The 19,705-nt window shown below is 37.2% G+C and overlaps 1 protein-coding gene across 1 annotated transcript; it reads left to right on the top strand.

The window, feature by feature from the left end:
• Positions 1 to 1,317: 1,317 nt before the first annotated feature.
• On the top strand, positions 1,318 to 2,628 carry LOC140877543 (uncharacterized). Its single transcript, XM_073281081.1, has one exon. It carries the CDS (start codon positions 1,318 to 1,320, stop codon positions 2,626 to 2,628), a length of 1,311 nt encoding a protein of 436 aa, XP_073137182.1.
• The last annotated feature ends 17,077 nt before the right edge of the window (positions 2,629 to 19,705 follow it).

The following is a 19,705-nucleotide window of genomic DNA, read 5'->3' on the forward strand; positions in this document are numbered from 1 at the left end:
TCATACTAAAAATTAATTACCATAAATAAAGAATTTATTTAAAATATAAGATATAAAGTAAAATTGACTTTAGATTAAATATTTTTTAAAAAAAACAGTTAGTTTGATGGAATTTAATTAGTTTATTTTAGAAATAATATTTAAAAAATTCATTTGAGAAATCTTAATTAGTGAAATAAACATTTAGGTTTCTGCCCCACGGTACCTCGACGCATCCCTCTTTTATTCTTTTGTTATTAGTTTGTTATTATCCATGTTCATTCGTGTTTATGTATTTTCATTTCCAATATCAGTTTTCCATCAATATGTTAACATGTCATGTGCATTGCAGGTTCTTAATTTAGCGTAAAGTGGAACATTTTGAATTTTATCGGAGCTGTAGGAACTTTACACGAGGTATATTAAGTGAAATTATTTTTTGTGATGCACTTATTTAATGCGCAAGATGATTTTATGTTGTTTATCCTTCTTTTTCTTGTACATTCTATGTAAACATATGCAAATTGAATCATTATTTATAAAGTACAGAAATGTAATGTCCCCTGCTTTGTGTCCAAAAATCTGTTCCGGCCTTTTATTTTCCTGTTGGGCTAGTTTATTTTGAGTATTACTATGTTATCATCAATGTTAATTAAGAAAATTGGAGATCTATGCTACTACTTATTCACTACAAGAATTCGGATAAATAAATTGATTATGATTTTTTTGTTATTATTCTGTACTTGAGATTGTGTTAATATCTTCTTGTATGATGTACAATTTTTTGAAGGTAGGTGTTGTTTTATTTTTGGCTGCTTCGTTATATCTAAAATGGACAAAGAATGGATGTCTAAGCATAGACTATCAACTGAATATGATATTGGAGTAGAGTCTTTCTTGAAATTTGCATTGCAAAATGCCGACGATCCAGATGCAATCCCTTGCCCTTGTGCAAAATGTGGTAATATAAAGAAAAAAAATGTCAAAATAATAAGGGCACATTTGTACTGTAACGGGATAGATTTGACATATCATACATGGATATGGCATGGGGAAACATGTATGAGTAAGAGCTCAATGAATTATGATGATCGAGCTGGGCAAGTTGGACACAAAGATTTTGTTGAAGAACCAATAGATATGGTACATGGTGTATATGATAGTTATGCTGAGAATCCAGATCAATTCACTAAGCTATTAGAAGATGCTGAGAAACCTTTATATCCTGGATGCACTAAATTCACAAAGTTATCTGCAATTGTGAAACTATTTAACTTCAAGGCAAAATATAGTTGGAGTGATAAAAGTTTCACTGATCTGCTTCTTCTGTTTGGATAAATGCTTCCAGGTGAAAATGAATTGCCTTTGTCATTGTATGATGCAAAGAAAAGCTTACGTGCATTAGGAATGGATTATGTTAGAATTCATGCTTGTCCTAATGATTGCATCTTATACCGAAAGGAGTACGAAGATTTTGCCAATTGCCCTACTTGTGGGACGTCAAGGTGGAAGGTGGGCAACAAATCTAAAGTAAGAGAAGGAGTTCCGGCAAAGGTCTTGTGGTATTTCCCGCCTATTCCAAGATTTCAAAGAATGTTTCGGAATAAGATGATATCCAAGGAGTTAACTTGGCACTCTGATGAAAGAATTCGTGATGGATACTTACGGCATCCAGCTGATGCACCGTCTTGGAAATTAGTTGATCGCAAGTGGCCAGACTTTGCATCAGAGAAAAGAAATCTTAGATTGGCTATATCAGCTGATGGGGTCAATCCTCATAGTTTGATGAGTTCTGCATATAGTTGTTGGCCAATTTTAATGGTCACATACAATCTTCCACTATGGTTGTGTATGAAGAGAAAATTTGTGATGCTTACTTTGTTGATATCTGGTCCTAGACAGCCGGGAAATGATATTGATGTGTACTTGGCACCTCTGATTGATGACCTAAAATGCTTATGGGATACAGGTGTTGAAGCATATGATGCATATCGAGAAGAAAGTTTTTCTCTTAAAGCTGTCTTCCTATGGACAATCAATGATTTTCCTGCATATGGGAACATGTCGGGTTGCGTTGTGAAAGGATATCATGCATGCCCTATTTGTGCAGAAGAAACATACTCAATAAGGTTGAAGCATAGTAGAAAAATGTCATATACAGGGCATAGAAGGTTTCTACCTTTAAGTCATCCTTATCGAAGGCAAAAGAAGACATTTGATGGGAACCAAGAGTTTAATCCAGCACCAAATCCATTGAGTGGCCATGAAGTTTTGGAAAGAGTTGAAAGAATTAATTATCAACCCGAAAAACTTACTGGAAAGCTACAGTCAAAGAAGGATGATGGAAAACCATGTTGGAAAAAGAAATCAATATTCTTTGAACTTGAGTATTGGAAACATTTGCATGTTCGTCATATTCTTGATGTGATGCCCATTGAAAAAAATGTTTGTGAAAGTCTCATCAGCACATTACTTGACGTTCCGGGAAAAACAAAGGATGGAGTGGCATCAAGATTAGACCTTTTGGAAATGAATGTGAGGACTGAATTGGCACCAAATATGGGAGAGAAAAGGACATTTTTGCCACCAGCCTGTTATACACTAAGTAAGGATGAAAAAAAAGTCTTTGCAACTGTTTGGCTGGAATAAGGGTCCCCACAGGCTACTCATCCAATTTTAAAAACCTTGTGTCGATGAAGGACTTGAAACTGGTTGGCCTTAAGTCACATGACTATCACACTTTAATGCAACAATTGCTTCCTGTGGCCATCCGCGACATTTTGCCAAAAAAGGTCAGGGATGTTGTGACTCGGTTGTGTTTCTTCTTCAATGAGTTATATAAGAAAGTAATAGATGTCCCAAAATTGGATGAGCTGCAAAGAGAGATTGTGATGATATTGTGTTTGCTTGAAAAATATTTCCCTCCTTCCTTTTTTGATATAATGATTCATTTAACTGTTCATCTTGTAAGGGAGGTAAAATTGTGTGGACCGGTATGGCCTAGGCACATGTACCCATTCGAAGGACACATGAAGATTTTGAAAAGTTATGTGCGCAATCGCAATCGGCCTGAAGGGTGCATGGCAGAAAGTTATATTGCTGAAGAGGCTGTCGAATTTTTGCTCAGACTATTTGTCTAATATCCACACAATTGGGATACCATCAACACATCATGAAGGAGAACTTACTAAGCCTTTATCGGGAGCAGTGGTCCACTCTATAAGTGACAATGAATTGCAGCAAGCACATCGTTACGTATTGACAAATGACGTTGAGATTGATCCTTATATCGAGTAATATATCCTTCTTATGCCTTTATGTGTTTTGATTAAATTCTATTTCATTTACTTGAAAAATTATCTTTAGGAAACACATGTTGGAGTTGAATGAAAGATTTCCTAATAAAGCTAGGTCGAAGAAGTGGTTACAAGATGAGCATAACCGAACTTTTATAATCTGGTTGCGTGATAGCGTAAGTTATATAAATAATATATGTTGACATAATTGTAACTCTTGATGCATTGAAAATATAACTTTTTATTCTTTTTGTTAAATATAGGTTGCACGGGTAGTTGACCATTCCACACATAAAATATCAGAAAGATTGAAATGGATAGCACGTGGTCCTAGCACACAAGTGTTAAAGTATTCTAGTTACATGATTAATGGGGTCATTTACGCTACAAAAGAGCGTGATGATATTCGAGTTTCTCAAAACTCTGGAGTAAGCTTGGTCGCAAAGACAATGCAAGTTGCTAGTGCAAAGGATAAAAATCCAGTTGTGTCTGATATGGTTTTTTATGGAGTTATTGAAGAAATATGGGAACTAGATTACCACCAATTTCAAATTATAATGTTTAAATGCAATTGGGTGGAGAATAATAATGGTATCAAGATAGATGATCTTGGTTTTACGTTGGTGAATCTCAATAGAGTTGGATTCAAATCTGATTCTTTTATCTTGGGCAGTCAAGCAAAGAAAGTATTTTACGTTGAAGATCCCAAAGATCCTGCATGGTGTGTTGTACTTGCAAATCCTAGCATGGAGTCCTTTGAATACGTAAATGGTATTGAAATGGAAGAGGCAGGACTCCACAACCAATCTTTTAGCAGAGGGTTGCATTCTATGGATGTTGATTTAGCAGATGAAGAAGCGTCATGCATTCGCAAGAATTGTGATGGGACTTGGGTCGACAATATTTAAAGCAAAAGTTATTTCTCTTTTGAGGATCATTTTGTACACCATATTGATATGTCATCTCGTATTTTATTACGAGTTTTATTAACAATATTGAATATCATTTTGAATTACTCTTTATATTTGTTGTTTTTTTACGATGACATTTTTTACAATTTTATTTGTATTTGTTGTTTCTGAAAATGATATTTTTATTGCGTTATTATTTCTATTTGTTGTGTATATATCTACGTGCTGACTGTTGATATTTCAACTCTCTTTTTTATCAACAGAATCAAATTACAACTGACCGCAATGAGTAGGAAGGGTAAAGAAAAAGTTGGATATGTCGGCAGCGAGAAGAGTTTGGAGGGAAATACGGCGTTCGAATCTATAGATACTGAAACAACAAGAACACCTAGAGGTCGTACACATCTAGATAAGATTGCTAGGAGAAGGGTTCAAGGAATTCGGAAGATAGTAAGATTAAATAAACTTGGACAGCCAGTAGGAGACTTTGCTGCTGAAATGCAAAGTTATATTGGAGTGCTAGCTCAAGAAAAGGTTAAGATAAGCTACAAGTCTTGGAAGCAAGTTCCAAATGGAGTCAAAGAATTGATATGGGAATCTGTTAATGTAAGTAAATTAGTTGCTTCTGCCATTTTGGAATAAATTGTCATTTATTTCCAATTCTGGTTGCTATTTTGAAGTACTGATATTTTGAAACCAATGTTTATAAGTTTTGCATGGTTATTGTGCATTGATATCATAAATATTTGGTCACATTTGATTGCAAAATTCTCTATAATTTACAATATTTTCAAAGTATCAGCTTGTGAATTTCTTCACTTTTCGAGGTAATCACGTGGAATTTTCAGGCTGATAGTTTCAAATGTTAATGTTGTTCCGCTGATTTGATATAAAATCTCTTTAACATTCTTATTTCAAAATGAATATTAAAATCTTTATCATGATTCATGCATTTCAATATTCATATGGTTATAAAATTTCCAATTATTTTTTTTATAGTTGACGTATGATGTTGACCAAAGCTGGAAGAAGGGATGTTTGAGTTCGGCAAATACTAAGTGGCGTCAATTTAAAACCTATCTCACTCAGACTTTCATCTTGAGCAAGCTTGATAAACCGGAGGAGTTGAATGAACCACCGACTGGATATGGTATTGCACAAGATGATTGGAGTTCTTTTGTCATTAGTCGCATGTCCGATGACTTCACTGTAAGTTTCTTTTTACTTGTAAAGTAAGTTGATCATTTGTTAATTTTTGGAATAAATAAATTTTATATGTTGAATGTTTGACTTGATTAGAAACTGAGTGAGAAACAAAAAGAACGAAGAAAACAGAACTTGTACCCTCATCGTCTTGCTCGTAAGGGATATGCACGCTATGCCGAAGAAATTGTAAGTTTACAATACACTGGAAATCACGCACTTTTGTTGGTATATATCATTTGATTGTTATTTTTTGTAGGCAAATGAATTATCTGATGATGATGAGATCAATAGAGCTATTATTTGGAAGAAAGGTCGAGTCAATAAAGAAGGGGAATTCGAAGGAAGCGATTTGAAAATGGCAGTAGAGAAGATAGTGAGATTTCTCAACATCACAATCTATTGTTTAATTTCAATGAAATCTTGTAAAGTAATTATTTCTTTCTCAATTCCATTACAGGATGATTACATACAACAAAAGCATGAGGGTAAACTGAACACGATAGGGACAAAAGAAGATATCTTGACAAAAGCACTCGAATCATACGAACATGGTGGGCGTGTGAGGGCTGTTGGAGGTCATGTCACTCCGACATTATATTTTAATGTTGGTAGAGTATGGAAGAATGTCGATGTTGACAGAGATTTGGTTATTGAGCAAAAGAAAGAGTTGTCGGAGGCTAAGAAATTAATATCTGAACAAGATGCACGAATAAAAAAACAAGATACACGTATTCAAAAACTTGAAGGATTTGTGTACAAAAAAGGTGCTCTAGACAGTGAGAAAGGTAGTTGCTCTGTGAAGTTACATAAGCTCGATGAACCCTTTCTGAAAACCGACAACAATTCTCCTAATCATGAGGATTTGGATGACATCGAGATGCAAGTTGTGGACAAATCTGTTTCTCTACAGGTATTTAATCACTTGTTGCTATATATATTACTTAATATTTGTGAAATAAAGAGTTAGTGCCACTAATTGATCTCGTTACTTGTTTTTTAGGGTAAACCGGTATTTTTGACATTGGAGTCTAGCTCAGATGTTGTTGCTTGTGGAACAATTTTTGAGGTCAATGGACCTAGTGAATTACTGCATGGTGTTCCATTACCATTGAATTGCATGCGTGTATCCATTGATGAAGCACTACAAAAATCAGCACGTTTGCCGGTTCCGATTCCACATGAATTTGAACTTGTTGGTGATGTCGTGGGAACACATGTGGCTTGGCCAACACACTTGATTATCTTGCGACACGAGGTACATGTGCACTTATATTTCTTTGTAAATTGTGATGAATTCTTTAGTATTTCACTTAACATGTTTACAATTATATTATATTAATTAAAAGCGTTAGAGGAAGAAAACTACCCTTTTAAAAGAGAACCAGCCGTTGGCTTCAAGTGTGCCAAGATCATTGCGCGTGTTGTATTGTTATTGTAAGAATGTTCTTCATGATGGAAAGAATTTACCACTGCGTTTGGATCATGGGATATTTGGAGATGATTATGAGTTGAATTTGCACATTGACGACATCAGTCCTTTATATCACTTCGAGCCACTTTCAGGAAATTGTGTAGTTGCTTATATGTGGTAAGTCTTTCAACAACTTAAATTTTTTTTCGTAGCTTAGTAATTAGTGTATAAGATGTATAACTTTAATTGTTATCATATTCAGTATAATGTTTTTTGTTTATTTGAAATAATAGGCATCTTTACAAAAGGTTGCTGAAAGAAAAGAAAGGCGATAAGTTCATATTTGTAAATCCACACAGCATTCCATGTTTGCAGAAAACTACACAGGACAAAACCAGCAAAATTGAAATGTTGAATCTGAGAGCGAGTGTTTTAGCAGATAGACTGAGTGATGCATCGGTAAATCAATTGGTTTTGGTGCCAAGTAGTCTCGGGTAAGCCAGAATTGCGTGCAATACCATTTTCTATTGTATTTTTGAAAATTTATTGAATTTTGTGCAGTACTAATTATGTGATTGTGTGTAGTTGTCATTGGATTCTTACTATCATTGAACCTTACAAAGAGGCTGTCTATTTGCTTGATTCTCTAAGTCATCGCATTCACGACGAATATTGGAAATATGTGGTGGAAATGTGAGTTCATATTCCTTTTTCTTAAGCATTTAATTTAGTGGTAATTTGTTGAATTCTCTTAGCCATCTCATACATCAACTTTGATCAATGTACGTTATATACGTAGGGCGTTGAGATTGTTTAATTCAAATAAGGGAAGAAAAGGAAGAAAAATTGTGCAATGGGATGTAATACAGACATGTATATATAATTCTATACCGAGCTGATTTTCTTTTATTGGTATATTTTTCATTAATAATTTTACTTTTTTATTATAGGCTCCTAGACAACCAGACGTGAAACAATGTGGTTATTACGTAATGAGATTTATGAAACAGATTACTGAAGAAGTGTCAAATATTGGGAGGGATTCAATACGATCAATAGTATTATGATCTCTCTCTTAAACAATTTGAATATTATATATATTTATTTCATTTTAGGAATTCATTAATGGTTGGTTTTTAATACTATACCTCATGTGAGTGTTTCCAGTTCACGAAAGCAGAGTACACTATGGAAGAAATTGATGAGGTGCGCTCAGAGATGGCTGAATGCATACAAGATCATATTTATGATTAGGTATATATATGGCTTTCATAATTTTGCATTTTTAACCATCGGTGTTTGATCATTGGTATATCCAAAAATATAATAGATTGTTGGATGTAGATTTAGATTTCTTTTTAATCTATTTATTGGTCCTTTGTTAGTGATGATTGGTGATATTTAATCTAGTAATTTACTGTTCTTTGGTTTTGGTATAAGAATCAGGTTAATATTACTACCTTTTAGCATTGATTAATTGTCCCTTGATTGTGAATCATCAATTTCTCTTGATACAAAAAAACCATGGCAGCAGCTTTTGAAATGCATATAGTACGTGTACTTTTCATGCTTTCTCCATAAATTTACTGAGAGAAGAGCTTATATATGCAATCACTTGCAACCTTTTACGAAAACTGCTCCCTCTTTTAAAATATTTCTAATGTTTTTCCTTTTGATACAACTTAATCTTCTTGCTCTTCTTTCTTTTCTGGGTGTTTAGATATTTTTACATAATTCTTATATTATTGGTCCTTTGTTAGTGATGATTGGTGATATTTAATCTAGTAATTTACTGTTCTTTGGTTTTGGTATAAGAATCAGGTTAATATTACTACCTTTTAGCATTGATTAATTGTTCCTTGATTGTGAATCATCAATTTCTCTTGATACAAAAAACTATGGCAGCAGCTTTTGATGCATATAGTAAGTGTACTTTTCACGCTTTCTCCATAAATTTACTGAGAGAAGAGCTTATATATGCAAGCACTTGCAACCTTTTACGAAAACTGCTCCCTCTTTTAAAATATTTCTAATGTTTTTTCTTTTGATACAACTTAATCTTCTTGCTCTTCTTTTTTTTTTCTGGGTGTTTAGATAATTTTACATAATCCTTATATTATTGGACTCCAGCTTTAGTTCCATAGTTTTGTTGATATTATAATTAAGTTTCTTACTTTTGCATTTGTCTATTTTATATTGTAGGTCTGTCCAAAGAGAAAAAAGGTTTGGATGGAGAGGGGCTAAAGATGTTAGTGGGGGAATTTATTTTGGATGCTTTTGTGATGTCTTGTTCCAGAAAGTATTTGACAATGGAAATACAAGGCTTGTAGCACATTAATTTTATCTAAATTGATGTTTTGAACTTAATTTACTCGAAACTAGATAGATTATGATCAATTTGTAAGAATTGTAAGTTGTTTTGATCAACTAATGCACATTTTATGATGTTTTATATATGAAAGCAATTAGTTTTTGTAATTGATTGTTTATTTAGACTAAAATACAATGGTTTTAATTTTGAAAAAAAAAAACTGGTGGCTAATTAGACTAAACACAACGGGTTTTTTTTCTAAAAAAACGTTGTCTATGTTGATCAAAGACAACGGTTTTAAAATGTTGTAAACACACTAAAAGACAACGGTTAAAAAACGTTGTGAAACTGTTGTTTATTACGATCAAAGACAAGGGTGGAAAACTGTTGTAAAACCGATGTCGTTTTTGATATAAGACAACGTTTTATATTCAATAATACAATGCTTATACACCATTGTGGTTTAACATATTAGACAACGGTTTTTCACCGTTGTCTAAGACCGTGTTTTTAACAACATAGCCATTAACATCGGTTTTAAACCCCCCTTTAACAACGGTTTTTCACCCTTGTCTTTTAGCGTTTTTGTTGTAGTGTATGGATACCCTGTCATTTGCATGCATCATATTTGTTTGTTTCACCTGTGCTTTCGTATTGAGCTTAGAGCTCATGTCAAGTCTTTTATGTGTATCTGGACACCCCATTCGACGAGGCAGGTGTAGGTGCAGGATTGAGCACCAGAGCTTGGAGTAGCCAGTGACCAATGAAGACAGCAGTATTAGCTGTAGGTTTTGCCCTTGAGGCTTATTATTCGATTGGTTTGTATGATCGAATTTGTTTAACCGGTTTTATTCTGCCGGTCTGCTTTTATTTAAGTCTTTAGCAGCGATTTATTTTAATGCATGCTTAATTATGCTCTTAACTCTGATTAGGTAGTGGATCCGGGTTGGGTCGCTACACACTCAAATTTAGAAAAATATCAATGAGAGAATAATGGTATAGAGGATTTGATTTCACCTGGTTTTGAAAACAACTACTTCTAATTAAATTATTTTCATGAATTCTATTCAATTAATAGCTAAGAACACTTAGTTGTTTTATTTCTCCCTCCCGAGCATCAAACCAAGTGTATCAATTAAGATTCGATTCCAATATCCATATTAAAAATCTAGGCTTAATGATATGTGAAAAATGATGTTCTTTCAAAAACTCCGTTAAAGTTATACACTCTTCCGAGCTACATAAACAATAACAGTGTATTTTCTAATGTCATATTCAAAATCCCCTCTTTCGAGCATTGATTTCAAATAAATATGACAATTCAATTAGTGATCAAGTAATTAAAAATACAATCAAATCAATAAAACCCAATTAATTTAGGAGAATTCAATCCAATAAAATAAAGTCGTAGAAGTTGTCTACTGGTAGCGCTCAGTCATGTTGCGCCCAAATTACCCCACTCCAATCAGATAAATAAATTATGTATTAGTGAGAGTAGGGATCGTTCCCACAAGAAAAGGTAAATTTAATGCGTTCTAAATAAATAAAAAGGGATTTTGAAGTTTGGACTAACTACTAAGAAATTTAAGCAATTAAATATTCAAATTATCACTATCATGCAAGATTGAAAATTAAACTTGAGAAATCAATAAGAGACGAGACTTAGTATCAGTCGACTACACCCTTGATATTCATTCATTCAATTATCGATTCCCTAAAAATAATTAATCCTATTAAATATTCATCATTGGAAATCAAATTCATGTTTCACCTTAATTTTAGTTAATTAGAAAACAGTATTCTAGATTAACCCTTACCAATAAATCAAGCCAGATAACAGCAATCTAGATTTAAATCTACGGTAGCATTCAAACTAGTAAAACTGACGAACCTAGACAACAAAAACACCAGCGGTTGTATTTAGACTAGTCAATAATTGATCCTACAATTTAATAAATTCAACAGCAGAAAATATCAAGCGTAGTTGCTTCGCAAATTAGATTATTCAAACAATTACGGATTTGAATTCTAATTTAGCTATAGCTTGCAAAACAAAATCCTAAGATGTCCAATCCTAAAATCTCGCATACAAACATGAAATAAACCAGATCAAATATTGATACTTAACAAGAATTAAACACTACGAATCGAATCTCATGAATTAAATATATCAAGGTTACGTCTCCCTCAACCAAGTATAAAAGGTTTAGCTACAACGATTCATAACCAATTCAATAAAAATCAAAGAAAAGAAGAAAACTAGAGAAGAAATTGAAGAACAAAACCTAGCCTCCCATAGAAATTCTCCACAATCTAATAATAATCTCCCTAAAACGGAATTAAAAGCTTAATAAAGCCTAGAGTCTAAAATAACAAAGTTTCCAAAAATATAAAATTCTTCCCGAATAGCGATGCCCGCTCGATCGGCAACATCTTGCGGATCGAGCGAGCCAAAAATCCCTAACCTACTGCCTTCAAAACACATGCGCCGCTCGATCGGTAACATCTTGCGGATCGAGCGGCTGAAAAATCCCAAAGTTTTTGTTTTCATCAAAAAGGCGCCCGCTCGATCGGTAAAGAACTGCGGATCGAGCGGCTGAAAAAATCTTCAGAAATTCCAGCACTTCCATGCCTCCAAAGTTCCGTCCTAGTCCGCCAAAATGTGCGACCTAACCACAAAAACGAGAAACCAATCATGCAAATACGAAAAATGCAATACGAACAAAATGCAACAATAAAACATGTAAACAAATGCAAAACGACAACAAAATGACACTAACAAATGCAATAAAAACATAACTATCAAAGTCCCCCACACTTAACCCTTACTCGCCCTCGAGTAAGTCATGCAAAACAAAATGAAAGAAAACAAACACATAAGTAAGGAGAATTATGCAATAATATAGCCTCAGAGAAAACCACTTATATTTAAAACAAGTTCATAGCTACTCTCAATCATCAATGATACACCTTCAGTCGAATGCGAACGTGTGTGTGTGTCATGTTACCTCAGCTACATGCAACTTCAAAAGACAAAGTTTCAAGACTGTTCGTCGGCCTATAACAATTCAGTGTAAGCCTCACCATCAAGAACTCTCCTCCCAACAATCTTTCAACACAACACAACTGCCTTGAGAATAATTACGCACCATCGGATTTTTCACCCGACATTTTAAAAGTCCCAATAATTACCCGCATACTTAGCTAAAACTAGATAGGATTCGAATTTCAATCCCCTCGTCTATAGCCCGGATGGAACTACAATCCCATTAGGTCCGCAAACTTAGCTATGAAATAGTGTATAGAATTTCATTCACATCTCACGCCCGGATGGAATTGTTATATTATTTTGTCAAAAGAATAACCCCATGTAATCCGCATACTTAGCCACAAACAAGATGAATAGGATTTCAAACATCTCGCTCGCAACCCGGATGGAGTTAATTGGTTTTCAAAAAATTTGTTTCTCTTTTTCATAAAACAAAAAATTTTAAGGTGCGCCCAAGAAACTGTATGCCATATCAAAAAATCAAGATTCAAGCACTATCAAATTCCACAAACACCTATTATCGTGCAATGGTACAACAGCCATCCACAAAATCTAATACATCACTACACTTCACTGGTTAAACATGTGTGCTTAAAGATATTCAACAATCAACCTACGGTTTCTCATATCCCATCAAGAGTAAATTTTTTCTCAAAAAATCATAATTTTTCAACTATCTCATCATAGGCAGATAACTCATCCTCAACTTATGCATTTTGACAACAAAAACAACAACAATAACAATACGATGCATAACAACACAAGAAACATGCAATACATACAAAGAAAACAAAATGCAAATAATGCAACCCCCCCCCCCCCCCCCCACACACACTCAACCTAAGTATTGTCCTCAATGCTTTACAAGACAAAATATTAACAAACAACTAAACTGAATGAGATGCAAAAAATTAAAACGAAACTCCCCTGGTTTAACGGTCGGCGGCGTTTTCCTCTTCAGCCTCCGAAGGAAGGACAGGAGTGGCATACTGGAACGGGAAAGGCGGCGGATATGGCAGAGCAGCCGGAACGGCATTTGGGTCAAGACCAAAGTGCAATGTGAGATTTCGCAATAAAGCATCCACAGCTTGCGAATTATGAGCCGCCACCGTATTATATGCATCCTGATGATGGGCGTAGGCAGTGAGCTCACGGATGGCATCGGCTTGAGAGCGAAGAGGAGGTGAGGTGGCCTTGGCGGGGCTGGCGGTTGTTGAAAGTGGTCGTCCCTCATAAAATGCTTAATACGATACGCCCTCTTTGCTTCGATAAAAGCGGAGTCAAGTGATCGCTGAGGCTGCAACCACTCTTCATCATTGCGAATAACAAATTCGGCATGTATGCATAGAAAAGAGATGATCATGGGAAAGTAGAGATCCACTGTGACATTATGGATCGACCGGTGGATCTCATTATGGATGACGCGCCCCACATTGATTGGTGATCCTATATCAAGCGCATAAAGGAGGATAGCGCGCTCAAGATTTACCTTGCTTGAATGTAATATCGGCATCAGACGCTGATTCACAAAAGCATACCAAGAAGCAGGAAGCACATGTAGGAAACACTCCTTGAAGTTCACGACGGAAACTGGGTCAACCCATGTAGCTCCAGGGTATGCCAGTTGTTCAAGCAACTAATCCAAATCCGAATCGTCTTGCAGGCTTTGATAGAGAGAATCGTCCACCTCCGGTATTTCATACAAAGCATTCAACTCATGGGGCAAAAAAGAAATCAGTTTCCCCCTAATAACCGCCTTGCTATCCGTCCTTTCTGCTGCATTCGCATAAAATTCATGAACAATCGGTACTACAGCTGGAGGAGGTGGCTCGCAGAATTTTGTCCAACCCCGCTCGTGAATAGTCCCAACAATATCAGGATAGCCTAATTCTAACTCAAAGCCGCGTTCAGGAATGGGGGAAAGATTTACCTTGGCAGTGATGTAACGATCACGAGCGGCGTCATTAACAAAGAGCCCGGTGAAGTCGGTATAAGATCGAGCGGCGGCTCGAGAAGAGGACTCGCCTTGAACGCGGGTCCGTTTAGGTCCCATGGAAAGTATGAAGATGACACCGAGAGTAAAGGATGCAATACGTCGAACACTTGGCGTGCGAAAAAATATCCGGTGCATCCTTGAAGAAATGTAAGCTCCACAACTGAGAACGAAGTCCGGTAGAGGTGCCTGAGAGAAATCCCTGCGGATTAAAAGAAAGAACAAAGAATTAAAGGAGAGAAATTGGTAGAAAGGATTTTGGGGATTTAGGGATTTAGAAGATAGAAAAGAGAGAATGAGAGAGGGAAAGGGGAATTCTGCATTTAAATTAGCGTAAAAAGGCCGTCGCTCGATCGACAAGATGTTGCAGATCGAGTGACAACAAAAGGTCCAACTCACTGCCTGAACAAAAGAGCTCTCGCTCGATCAGCAAGATATTGCAGATCGAGCGAGGGAAAAAGAACCAACTTACTGCCTCGAATGAAAAGAGCGCTCGCTCGATCGGCAAGTTGCCGATCGAGCGAGCCAAAAAAAATATTTTTTGCCTTTTTCAAAATTTCCGAAAAAAAAAAATTAAAACAAAAAGAAATCAAAATAATAAGAACGAGCAAAAACAAAATGGAAAGAAACACTGGGTTTGTAGTGACCCGTATCCAGAATTAATGATTAATAAATAATTAATCATGTAATTATGTTTAGATCAAGTAAAACATGATTAAGGAAATTCCAAATGGGTTAACGGAGTCCAGAAATGGATTCAGGACACTCGAAAATGGTCGGGAAGGTTCCAAGGGTTTGGATGGTTCGGAGGATCCGAACCAAAGATCGAAGGATCCAAACGGGCTCGGAGGATCCGAGCTCGGATCGGAGGCTCCGAAGATAATGCATGATGGATGACATCATTGATGGGACTTCGGAGGATCCGAAGTCAGGATCGGAGGCTCCGAATAGGAACGGAGGCTCCGAAGTCAGGAACAGGGGATCCGAACCAGTTCGGAGGATCCAAAGTCGAGTTCGGACGGCCCGAACTTCGCCTATAAATAGAGGTCCGAAATTTCATTTTCAACTCGCACCTCTCCTTTTCCTCTCTCAATTCCTAGGCCTTCTAACTCAGATATAGGCAGTTCTAGGCATCCTATTGGGAATCCGAAAGTGGCATAGCAATCCCGACGTCGAGGCGAAGATGTGCCTAAGTTTTTAGGCAATTGTCATGAGCGGGCTGACGACGGACGCAGGTATAGCTATGGTCTCCTTAAATTATTTAGGAGTATGCAATAGCTTAATTAAGGCTTTTAGAGCTTAAATAATGATGCATGGATATTTGCATTGTAGAGCTGATATAGGCTTGGAACCTAGAGTGGGACTGCTAGGACTGCCTGTAGTAAGGTACGTAAGTACAGACTGAGATAACCAGCGGGTTTTGCATGCTTATATGTTGCATTTGTGTGTCATATTATTATGCAGCATGTGCATATCATATTGTGTCTGTCCATCTTTTGAGATGAGTCATGTAGGGCCGCTCAGCCCTGTCTGGATGGGTGATGTCTAGTGCCCAGTGACTGACGGGTCATGGGTGATTAGCATCTGGGGGACACGGTCCACGTCCTATAGGAATGAGCAGTGTACACAGGGTTTGCTCCCCGGGTTGTACCACTCATGTCCTAGGCGCCATTACTGAGCAGTTATATACAGTTATCCCAGATATGGATACCCTATCATTTGCATGCATCATATTTGTATGTTTTACCCAGTGCTTTTGTATTGAGCTTAGAGCTCACGTTCAATCTTTTCTGTGTATCTGGACACCCCATTCGACGGGGCAGGTATAGGTGCAGGATTTAGCACCCGGAGCTTGGAGTAGCCAGTGACCAGTGAAGACAGCAGGATTAGCTGTAGGTTTTGCCTTTAGGCTATTTATTCGATTTGGTTTTATAAATCGAATTTATTTAACCGGTTGTATTCTGCCGGTCTGTTTTTATTTAAGTCTTCCGCGGAAATTTATTTAATGCATGTTTAATTATGCTCTTAACTCTGATTAGGTAGCGGATCCAGGTAGGGTCGCTACATTTATTGGTATCAGAGCATATGCATGCAAGAGATTTGGGATATAGTAATAAGACTTTGGGTTATCCTTATAGGATTGATTAGACCTTGGAAGAGGTGATGATGCGGCAATTAGTTTGCCCAGAGACTATCATCATCGGCAGGATTTCTGAAGATTTGGCTTATGGGATACCAGCAAGTGCGGACAGGAGTGATGGATCGTGTCCGAGTTTTCAAGATTTCTACTCATATGGATCCTAGCTTTGGATCGAGTACCGGATGCCAAAGGCAGTGGCAGAGGATTGGTGGGGACTTACTTGATGCTTGCATCTGTACAATCATTACCATGATGACATTACTCTGAAGATTCTCCAGTCGTAGTTGGAGAGATTTTCATGCGGAACATAGTTTTGACTGTATGCTTGTATTGATGCGTGTGTCGATTAGAAGCCTCATGCTCAAAAAACAAAGACTAGTACGATGATTTAAATACTGTATTGATGTAGTTGTAAATAGTATTTTAGTTGTAATGAATCATCATACTTTGGTTGTATCATTTCAAAATCGATTGTACATTTCATTGTATTTTGAATACTGTATGTATTACATGGGATTGTAATTGAGAAATTGTACATAAATGGAAGCAATGATACATGTTTTATTTATCCAGCAATTCGTGAATGATTGCGAGTGATTTTGCAAGGATTGGCATTGTTTTAGTTGATTAGTGTTCAACTGTGGTAACTCATGGGATTTGAGTGGGCCGACTGTGACTGTTTGACTTGTGGTTAGTCTAGGAGTTTTCCTAGGATTGACCTAGTTAGTCAGTGTACTATGTTAGTGCCAGCGATGAGTGGACTCATCTAGAGACATTAAGGGTATTGTTCGGTTTAGAACATTTGGGCTTTGTTCTAGGTTGTTTCCTTGAGAATAGTAGGCTGTCTGACCTTCGTTAGGTTGAGACTTGTGATGATGGGTTTTTCATCGGGATACCAGGTCCAGTATATGCCGGGAGTTGTGGACTATGACCATGACTAGACGTGATGGGGCGCGACCTATGCCAGTATTACTCTGGGAGTCTTTGTACTTCAGAGGTTATCTGGGAGCCTTTGTGCTTCAGGATTGGCGGTGGAAAGGCTGTTCAGTCTAGGGATTTGGTGACAGTCACGACGAGGTATGACCTTGGATAAGATATCAGGTTTGATATCGATGGTTCGATATCGTCTGGTGTGCCAGAGATATAGTTTGAGTGTTCTGCTATGGGAACCAGTCATGGAGGGATTTCCTTGACAAGTGTATACTCTGAGCAGATAGGTTTTAACCTTTGGGTTACTGCTAGACGTGTGGATCTAGTAGATGGACGGATTTCTACCAACGATGAATAGGGGTTGTCATCAGAGTTGTGGTTAGAATTTCCTTGTGATAGGAGTCATCCGAGATACTAGATGGGATACTGATTCAAGACTTAGACTCTAATAGGAGAATTACTCCTTGATGATTGACTTCATCTGTGATAGATTATGTCAGACGCTAAGGATTGTACAAGAGCTATTTGAGATGGGAGGGAAGCGTAGCCTATACCCGTGAAACCTTGGTGGTTGTCCAGGTGGGTTATTGAGGTAAGCTACCTTAGTCTTGAACTGTTGTACAGTCTTAGCAAGGGATGTAATCAGGAGCATGTCCGGGAATGTTGGGAATCTTCGGAATTCCTTAGGTATAACTTTGGACTTGACGAATCGCGATGTTCATCCTGAATGAACGAGGCAAGGATAGTGAGTCCGGTGATTGCACTAAGTACTGTCTGATATTTTCAGAGGTTGAGCGTAGGATTTTTCCATGGGATGAAAATGGGCTTAGCTTATCTTGATGTTTGCCTTGGGTGAACAAGACAACGATTAGTAGTGCTAAGGTGGCAGGGGATCTGTGCTAGTGACTACTAGTGGTTATTGGGTAACTCTGTCAGAGTTAGGATGGTTAAGTTCAGAATACGAAGCAGCGGTTAGTAAAGCTGAAAAGGCGCAGGACTTGTGCCAAGTAAACTACTTATGTACCGTGATCTGACACCGTTTGGAAATGGTTCTTTGTGGCAGCTGAGTCATGGTTATTGAACGAGCCATGTAGGTTGGATGATCAGTGATGGTCTGATCTGATAAGTGCGAGTTTAAGTAGATCGACGAATTCGATTGGTTGAGCCAATCAGGGTTGATCGGGATGTAGCAATTAAGAAATACTTGGAGTAGTATTTTTGGAGTAGTGCTTATGGGATGAGTACTGGATACCATCTCAGAGCATTTGACAATTTGGATGATTTAGAATCTCTAGGTTTGCCAGAGACGAATCTATTGAAAGATTGCAATTGACTTGTATGATCAAGTTAGGTGCTAACTTGACAGTGGAGACAAGCAAGGGAGTTGGTAGTTTCCAGTATAGTGCATTCTTGTTAAGAAGGAAACTGATATTGATCCAATAAATTGCTTAGTGATAGCAATAGGTCAGGAAAGGATCATGTTGTTGTTTCATGTGAGAGTTTTCCATTGAACAACAATAGTGAAGATTGTTGACCGGACATTTCGGTTAAGTGAGGGCATCTATGTGTACCTTTGTGGTTGGATCCGACGAGTAGTTGGAAATGCTAATGGACATTAGCAAGGAAACATCAGTTGTCTGATCTGTGTGACATTAGCTAGGATCTGATCCTCGAGATCTAGCAGGATGTGTCACTAGTCTTCTAGCGTCTGATGAACGATGTCTCTGAAATGACAGAGATAATAGAATTTCAACTTAGTAGCCAACAAGATTGTTGTGGGAATTGAAGATTTCGCAAGGTAGCAATGAAGCAACTTTGTTCTTTCCAGTCAACAAGCCATATCCGTGCGGATTGTTTGTCAAGAATATTGCGCGTTAGCAATAATCAATATTCGGATGTGCATCGGGTGGCAAGTTACTTCGAGCACAAGTATTTTCCCAGGATTGACTAGGGAATCGACGAATTAGATCGTTCAGTGCTGAGACTAATGCGTTCGGAAAGGGAGCGATTTGACTATTGAGAATCCGTTGGGATTTAGTTCCAGGATCAGTATGTTCAACCTTGGGAGGTTGGTATGAGCTGATGGTATTATCAAAGACTCTGAGTTGAGTTATACTAGGTGCAATGACTGTCGAGTTTCGAGACAGAATAGGAATCGTTTCCATATGTCTGTGCACTGTGGAATGTCCCAGTCGAGCATATTGGTGGGAGCTTGCCTTAGTCTTGATGAGCGTACAGTGATTGCAAGTTTGTATAACTATCAGGAGGATGTCCATCGATTGAATTCATGAGGTGAATAACCTATTATCAAGATTGTGTAGATCATCAGAGGCGTGATGACTTCCATTGCAATGTATACGTGACTTCGCAGGCCAATGGCTAGGAGATGACGTAGCATCATGAATTGCAAGTGATGATAGTTATCATCAGGGCACAGAGTTGAGGTTATACTAAGAAACGTGGACAGCAGAATGTACTA

The sequence above is a fragment of the Henckelia pumila genome, chromosome 2 (assembly GCF_033568475.1).
Source record: "Henckelia pumila isolate YLH828 chromosome 2, ASM3356847v2, whole genome shotgun sequence".
NCBI lineage: Eukaryota > Viridiplantae > Streptophyta > Magnoliopsida > Lamiales > Gesneriaceae > Henckelia > Henckelia pumila.